General features: G+C 34.9%; 1 protein-coding gene across 1 annotated transcript; it reads left to right on the forward strand.

Moving 5' to 3' along the window:
- Positions 1 to 7,221: 7,221 nt before the first annotated feature.
- Positions 7,222 to 7,752, forward strand: LOC125595054. Its single transcript, XM_048771017.1, has one exon. It carries the CDS (start codon positions 7,222 to 7,224, stop codon positions 7,750 to 7,752), a length of 531 nt encoding a protein of 176 aa, XP_048626974.1.
- The last annotated feature ends 1,703 nt before the right edge of the window (positions 7,753 to 9,455 follow it).

Consider the following 9,455-nt stretch of genomic DNA (forward strand, 5'->3'; position numbering starts at 1 on the left):
ATCTTTTTATTGTTTCAATATTTCTGAAACTCTTAGACAGATATTTTAAATTAGCACGAGGGGAAAATTTGTCCATTTGAAATGGTCAGGATGCCATCTGAAATTGCAAAATGAGTTTTCTTCTTTAAAACCTCTAACGCATTAGTTATAAATTATAATTAGGCAATTCAAATGGTCAGAGAATGCACCATTTGAAATAAAATAGGTTAGATGCAAAACAAGCAAACATAAAATTGAATGATGAACAAAGAGAGAAAAAGGTACAGTTTACTCTCTCAGGCCAGGCATTCTTCATCTAGGAGAACACACTAACAAGTCTCATGAATTTAGCAGGTAACGTCACGTATCATTTACTTCTATTGTTTCTATATTTTGTAGAGAGATAGAAACAGAGAGATGACAAAATTGTTATTGAAGATGAAGAAAACATTTTGTTTAACATGTCATCGCTACAATCATATAAAAATGTTGTGTACTGTTAAAATATTACGATTAAGATTAGTTTTTGATGTGGTGTCAGCTTTTTGAACGTTCGAAAAAACTGAAGTGTATAAGTACTAGTTAAGATTCGAGAGAAGATTTGTGAGAATGTGTTGTATATTTCTTATTGCTTACACCACTATATATAGTGGTTCATACAAGGTGAAGGCAAAGGAAATTGATTACAAGATACTCTACATAATGACATGGTCAAACTCATAAAGACATAAAGTTGAATGGGTCTTCCATGTGGCTGGATGTAAACCCCCAATGGACTCTAGTCTTGAACTTGTATGGTCTAAGTTATGGACCATCAAACATTCCCCTTGGATGCCATAACTATATAGGGTTTGTAACATGCTAATGTTGCCTCATTAAAACCTCTCCCGGAAAATCCAAAACCCAATGTGGTAAAAAGGGAAACCAGAGAAAGGAAAAAGAGTACAACACACATTACTCCCCCTGATTTGGACATCACTGAAGGTCATTGAGTCTACGCGTGTCAATCTTGTTGCGTGAACTTCCTGAATGTGCAAGAGGGCAATGATTTGGTGAAGAGGTCGGCTGAGTTTTTCACTAGACCGGATCTGAAGGACGTTGACCTCTCCAGTTTTCTGCAACTCATGGATAAAGAAGAACTTGGGTAGAATACGTTTGGTTCGGTCACCTTTGATATACCTGTCTTTGAGTTGAACAATGCAAGCTGCATTATCTTCATATATGATGGTCGGACCTGTTGGGTCGCATATGGACGCATAATGTGGTCCTATACCTTTTGTTCAAAGATGAACTTCGATCTTATAGCTTATCTTTATGATAGCTTATTCATTCATACCACAGCTTGGTTGTTCATGCTGAGAATTCGACAACCATAAGTATTACCAAAATTTGGCTAATTTGTGGTGATGGTCTATAACCTTTCTAAGGTTTAATGAATAACCATTTAACCTATCTTAGGCTGGTTAGTATAAAACACAAAGAATTTAAAATTCCTCTATGGACTGATTTGAATTGTTCTTATAGAATTCTTCACTTGCTTACACGTAGTAATTTAATTCAGTCCATGAACAACTTTAGGAAAATGTTGTTCAAGAGAACTTCTTTTCTCATCTTTTAATTTTGAGCTCAATACCGTTTGGTAAACCTTTTGGTACCAATAATATTATCATCATCATCCAGTGAATCATATATAGCATATTACATCTTTTGAATTTCTTCCAGACATCATATGTAGTGAAATATGTAGTAGTATCCACCACATTGGATTATATAAACCTTTCGCGGTCTGTCTCACGATTTATCCTTCTTCTTTTCAGGATTTATATATTCACTGGACATCATATGGCGTTTACATATTCATGGCCAATACAATACGCCTTTTATATATCACTTTAAACCTCACGTTTCTTTCATTATTCATTATGAGTACTCTTGTGTGGGTTTATGATCCTCGATACATATCTTTGTATTCATGTGCTACATACTTGCGCATTTTCAATGAATGTATGTGTCGACACACTTATATATATATATATATATATATATATATATATATAGTTCTTTTTAGTTCCAGACATGGTATAAATCAATTTGAGATTTCATTATTTAGGACCTTAATAACCTTATAACTTGGCGTCCCAAGCTATGTGGTATGGTACCTAGTTGTTCAGCTGGCCAGCCTTATATCTCAATGTCTGGAATGGTTTCCTTTAATAAAACTCGGATTTTATCTCATGCACCTTTTTTTATTTCCGAGGTTCCTTAGAATTTATGGAACTTTATTTGGAACATTTATTTGGTCTATCTTATATAGACTTTGTAGCAACTTGGTTGTGTCTTTAAGACATCAAAACCGTGTGGTGCTAAGCTGGGATGACATAGTCATTATTTCTCTCGTCAATGTGTCTGGCATTTTATTTTGCTATCATTGAAGCATATGGACGTCTATAATTATTTTCTAGTCCGAGGATCTTTGCCAAGACTTGATGGTTGATACCAGATGGTAGATACCATTCTTTATCATTCTTTATACCAGCTTATTACTTTTCTCCTTTCATTGTTGAATATTCGGATTCATAAACCTTATGTAATCCTTGTTCCTTGGCCTATAATTAGATCATCCATTTTGGCTCAAGGTTTCTTTAAACTTATGGAGAAAGTATATTCATAATATATATCTAACATATATTCTCAATCCTCTTTATGAGATTCTAAGATCACATGATCTTACATGGCACATATATTTGTGGTGGATTCTTTCATAATATCTTAAGATGATATATGTCTAGACTCATGACCCGTATCAGTCTGAGGTGGGAATATCTATGATCACTTATATGGCCTGATATAATTACTATGGCCTGATGCAGTTTCATTCTTTTATAACTCATGGTGTCCCCAAGCATATGGACTTTTAGAATTTGAACCTTATAGGTAATGGTCTTTATATCAAATTCAACCAATATGTAATATGGTTGTGGACCATGTTTCACGGATTTTAGTATGGTCATGTATCATGGGATTTGTCCTCACCCCCCCCTCATGAACATACTCAAATTCGTGATGCTTAGGACAATAAATTCCCTTGTGCATAGATATATTGCACACACGTGAGATCTTATGGGATAACATTTGTCTCCTTTTAAATATTTGCATCATAATCCGAATGGCTAAGTATGGTAATGCCATCTAAGTGATAAATTTCGTGGGTTAATCAAACATGATTGCCCTGGATATTTGCCTAATATCATATTGATCACTAGATCAATAGAGAATGTAGCCTCAACCACTTAGGCGATTTTAATTTAGATACTCTTATTCCCTTTTGTCCATTGTTGGAAACCATTTTTTCTTCTTAATTCAATGGACCTTATAGGGTGAATACAATGCCATTTAGGCAAAGCCTTGGTCGAGCTTCTTTTCCTTTCTTTCAAGGAATGTCCGGTTGAGTTCAAGAGTATTTTATAACTGAGCCTGGATGGCAGAGCATGTCGTGCCATTTGTCAAAGTTCTTTGAACTCTTTGGAAAAGTGAGTTGGGGTATTAATCCTCAATCATATTTATCTTGGCACAATAAAGACATATAGATATAGTTTCTTTATCAAACAACAGTTTGAATAAGATAATGATGAAGTCAAAGTAATTCATTTTATTAATGAAGTCGTGTATAAAGCAAAGTATCAAAGCAATTCATGAAACATAAACTCAGGAAACATGAAAATGAGAATGTCAAAAGACAATTATATAATATGGCCTTCACAATGCATGTGTTGCCATATGGCGCTCAACTTCAGCTTCATCAGCTATAGAGGCCTCATCTCATTATTCTTTAGCTCAATGTATCTTTTCTGAAGCTTGTCAAATCCGTTGACGGTATCTTTTGATTTTCTGCTTTCTTTGTTCAGAAGCCAAAAGATATGACAAAAGGTCATTATAAGTGGTGAACTTCTTAGCCGTGTGTAGCAACAGCACATCCTTTGGATGGAATGTGGAGTAGGTCTTATATAATAAAGAATAATGTGTTATCCTTTCACCACATAGTTCAAGACTATAAGCAATATCCATCAGAGCAGAATTATATTTGTCCACGGATTCAAAATCCTGGAATCTGAGGATCTCCCATTCATGGTTGGCCTTTTGCCACGATACCGGTTTGAACCTTTTCCTTAACTGTAACCAAAGGTCACAAGGATCCTCAACATGGAGATACATGTCTCTTAATTCCTTAGTGAGATGATAACAAATAATCCTTATAGCTCTATGCCTTTCACTGTCAATGATATCATTGTACTCATTGATGCATTGTCCGAGTCCTCTGGATCTCAGGGAAACAAGAGTATTTTTTACCCATTCTAGGTAATTATCTTCAGAGAGATTTAGGGCAGAGTAATCTGAGGGTTCAAATCTCGACATCTGAATATTTAACGAGTAATTCAAGCACTCAGAATTCTATGTAAGCAATGGAATAAATCAATGTATATGATTTCAATGAGGCTTTCCTCCAAATCATATAATCTATTTGCTTAAGCAATCTTAGTATGAGAATGATCAATTGATCATTGCATCTAGTAATCCTTTTAATTATAATTCAAACTGGATTGATTATATATATAGGGTATTAAGGCTCTTTAGAATTTGAATAAGGATCAATCATCATTTTATTAAATGAGATCAAGCAAGATGGATGAAATCAAGCAAATGCATGGATCAAGAAATAGTTGAATGCATGTTCAGAACTAAGCATTGAACTTAAACAATCTATATGTGATTCCTAATGCATGAGGATATTTGGTTTTCAAAGATCATAAAGCAAAAACCGATTCCTTCCCCCTTTTACAGCGTAAACCAAGACAAATTTTGTTTTATAATTTTCAGGATATGTCTAGAACAATTCAATTAGATTTTTAATCAATCGGTTTCAAAGCTGACTTATTATTTCAATTAAAGCAAACATGCTTAGTTTAAACAATAACCGATTTAATCTAATTAGATGCAAGCAATATGAATCAATTAAATTTTAATTTAAATGCACCATGATCAGAATAGTCAATGATATGCAAGCATGCATGATCGGTTTTAACAAAATGACAATCGGATGCATGGAAAAGGTTGTTCAAAATAATCCAAGTTTGATCTAATGATTTACTAATCTAATAGATGTTATCAGGTATGCATATAAGATCAGTATATAATTCAATCATCACAAAATCAGTGTTCAGGGATGGTTTTAGATCAACATTAATTTAACAAGCAACTATGTGATCAATGTTCAGTATATGATTTAATCATCACAAAATCGGTTTAAGGTTGGTATTAGATCAAGATAAATTTATATCATTTGTTCAAACTATAATGAACCGATTTCAAGGCCGGTTAAGATATAGATAAATTTTGACAAACAATAATGTGATCAAATGATATCAAACAGGAATTTATTTTATTTTATGGCATATTAATTTAAATCAAGACTATAGGTTATAATATTTAAAATATTATCTAGTCAAAGATATGCATTTATTAAAATCAAATATGCATTTATAAAATTAAATATGCATTTATAAAATCAGAAAAGTTTTTTAAAATTTTATCAGTTACAAACAAACATCAATGGTCAAAGATATGCATTGATTAGGATTTATTTCGATTTTATTTGGTTTGACTGATTTTCAAAGAATCTAGCCGAATATGGCTCAAGATGTTTTTGACTGTTTTGAATTTGGATTTGCTGGTTGAGAAAAAAGCAAGAAGGATTTAGGGGATTGATATGTATAATGGCCATCAAGATACATATTTAGATTTAAGGATTTTGATGGTGAGGTTTTTCATGGCCGGCTTATTCATCCTGCTAGAATAGCTGGTGATGCGGATGATCAAAGGGTTTGATTATGGTTTTTGATCATTTAGACAATCCGGATTTAAGGTCGGATCAAATAGGAGAAAAAGGGAGAGCCGATTTAAAGGCTTATGATTTTATGATTTTCTCTAATATTTTTTATGATTCAAATAGTTCTTAGAAACAAGATTCATATAGATCTTAGATTATTAATAAGTTTTATAAGTTTTTAGAGATTCTTAGATCTTTAGAGATTCAAATAATTTTAGAATCAAATTCATATAGATCTTAGATTCAAGATTAATATTTGAGATAATTTTAGATCTATAGATTTTTATAAGTTTTAGGATTCATATAGATCCAAGATTCAGATATATGATGTTCTTAGATCTTTAGGTTTTGATTAATTTACCTTTTACACCACAAGGATTCTGAATGGACCACCGTGAGAGAGAGGGAGTGATCCGCAGATTGAGGTGGTTGAGAGAGAGGTGGAGGAGCTGGCCGGAAAACCGTGAGATGGATAGACTTTGCCGGCGGAGCAAGGCTGAGGGCCGGAAGAGATGGCCGGAAAGAGAGATCGATCGCCGGCGGATGGGATTGCTCAGGTGGAGAGAATCTCGTGTTGATAACGTGTTAAGATTTGAGAGAAGATTTGTGAGAATGTGTTGTATATTTCTTATTGCTTACACCACTATATATAGTGGTTCATACAAGGTGGAGTCAAAGGGAGAATTGATTACAAAGATACTCTACATAATGACATGGTCAAACTCATAAAGACATAAGGTTGAATGAGTCTTCCATGTGGCTGGATGTAAACCCCCAATGGACTCTAGTCTTGAACTTGTATGGTAGGTTATGGACCATCCACTTCATGATTCATAACAGTACTTGTGTTCTTATAATTTGATCGAGTTAAACCTTCTTAGTTACATTAAATCTATTACAATAAAGTTGACAAGTCTGACTTCTCATGAAACCACCTCAGCAGAAGCTATCTTAAAATTGGACACCTGTCATCTCTTATTCCTCTCATATTCCGTGTTTTCTTAAACAGCAAGAAGAGTTAGTCTGTTTGGGCTACGCAGATATGTTTGTGTATTTGTGGGTTTTTCCAAAACTAACTCATTTGGCCCGTTTCGTTTAAGGTTTTCTTTTCGCCGTATTCGAGTAATCACCGCTCCTTGATGTTCTTCCTTGTTCTTTTTCTCAGGGCGGCAACTTTCTTCTGTAACAGCTGGCGTTTATGTTTCTCATCCCTTTAATCACAACATTAACACCAGCCCCACTACTCTCCCAACTCTCCGTCAATTAAACATGATAATCTATCTATTACAATAAAGTTGAAAGGCTTGCTATCTGCAGGAGATCCATCCGCTGCATCTAAGCCCTTGGGTGGTAAAACTATGCTCCTCGGTGGAGATTTCAGACAGATATTACCTGTAATTCCTAAGGGAACTCGACAAGACACCGTCAATGCTTCGATAAGCAAGTCCTACTTGTGGCACTCAGCACAAGTACACACCTTGAGCATCAACATGACACTGAGACAAGCTGACAAGAAATTTGCGGAATGGATCTTGAGTGTTGGGAATGGAACGACGGCCACTGTGGAAACATATGCAGGGAGTCATGAGGATGGAGAAAAGATTGTAATAGCAGATGAGTTTATGCTTCTAAAGAGTGATAACCCGTATCAGTTAATATCAGATGCTGCATATCCAAACTTCGTCGAAAACTACTTAAACCGGTCCTACTTGACCGATAGAGCTATTTTAGCACCAACTAATGCAAGTGCACAAGAGATGAACTCTTACCTACTGTCTAAGGTTCCATCTGCAGAAAAGGAATATCTAAGTTCTGATACAATTTCCTTCGAATCAACCCCTACAGACGATTGGACAAAGAACTACACGCAAGAGTACTTAAACTCTTAGAGTACTCAGGTTTGCTGACCCATAAACTTTGCCTCAAGGTTGGAGCTCCTGTCATGATGTTATGCAATCTCAACCAGCGGAATGGACTGTGTAATGGAACCAGAATGGTGGTCTCGCGTCTTGGTCACAGAGTACTTGAGGCACAGATTATGACAGGCACTCATGTAGGAGAAGGAGTCTTGATACCACGGATTCAGTTATCTCCAAACGACAGTCTCCATCCATTCAATTTCCGAAGAAGGCAGTTCCTATAAGATTATGTTATGACTATTAATAAGAGTCAAGGACAGAGTCACAAGTCGCTCTCTACCTTCCAAGACCAGTTTTTCAGTCATGGACAGTTGTACGTGGCGCTCTCGCGAGTAACAACACCTGAGGGACTTAAAGTACTAGATGATACGGAAGGTACAAGCCAAAGAGATATTGTTACTAACATTGTCTCCAGAGAGGTTTTCAGTAATATGAATACAAGTGAGTCACAGATATAACTCATTCCATTATTCACTGTCTAACAATTTTAAAATATGTTTATCTGACTAACTTTGCTACCATACATTACATGGAACACCTTGGGAAATTAGTGCCGTTTATGAAAAACAAGAACACTGTCTCCAACAAAACATATTTAAGCAATGCTCTGCAGATTGCTATAATTAATATCTCGGAGATGGTTTCATATGGTTTAAAGACAATTATCTTCATATGGTTTCATTTGCGGTATAATGAAACAGACATACATTTTAGTAGTTTTTGTAAATATTTTAAAGCGGAAATTTAAACACACAATTTGAATCCACTCATAGTGTTTGAAAGAAACCAAAGAGTTCCACCAACTCTCCTAAACTGTTATCTTCAAGTTAACCACATTGTGACGCTCAATGTTTCAGACATCACAAGACACACTCCTCCTGAGCCAACCACACCCTAATTAACAAGAACATAAAAAAAGGAAGCATCAAAATGATATTTGAACTCTAATGAGACCATGATCGAAGAACTTCTCTGTCTCAAGGTTCCCCAATAACAATGAGTTCCTTTGTTCCAATGGTTCACAGCTTAGAATACTTGACAAGCACGCCAACGTAAATGCATATGAGTCTTCCGCTAAAACAAATTTAAGCACTTCTGTCTCTCATCAGTTAAGATATTGACATCTTACAAAAAATAGCTATTAAAAAACTCAATGAAAACCCTATCTACAATCACCATTGGATGATTGACTGGCTCCTAATGAACTTAAGCTTCTTAAAGGAAGACAGAAGCAGCAACAGAGATATTGAATTTATTATCTCGGTCCTATCTATTGTCTTTGTTCTAATGGTTTACACCTTAGGTGACTTGACAAGAACGCGAAACAACAACGCATCAAACAATATGTTCGCAAGTTAAAGAAACAGGGACAATACGGCCGAGTAGCCAATATTCAATATCTAATACGGTTTCCCCAACATCTTATTAATAAGCAAATAATAATCCTGAATAATTAGAAAAGGAACCGGCTAAACCAATAACAGCTCCAATCATATAATCATGCTAACTCAAAGATCAATATTGCTCTTTCACTGAGTCAAAACATACAAACTAAAATAATTGATGTTTCAAATGGTCGAACTTGACAAGATGTAGTTAGTAATAGAAAGCTTTAACTAATATTTTTTTTTGAGAACAAAAGATGGAAACCAAGCATTGACATGAGTCTAAAC

This window comes from Brassica napus, assembly GCF_020379485.1.
Source record: "Brassica napus cultivar Da-Ae chromosome C9 unlocalized genomic scaffold, Da-Ae chrC09_Random_18, whole genome shotgun sequence".
Classification (NCBI taxonomy): Eukaryota; Viridiplantae; Streptophyta; class Magnoliopsida; order Brassicales; family Brassicaceae; genus Brassica; species Brassica napus.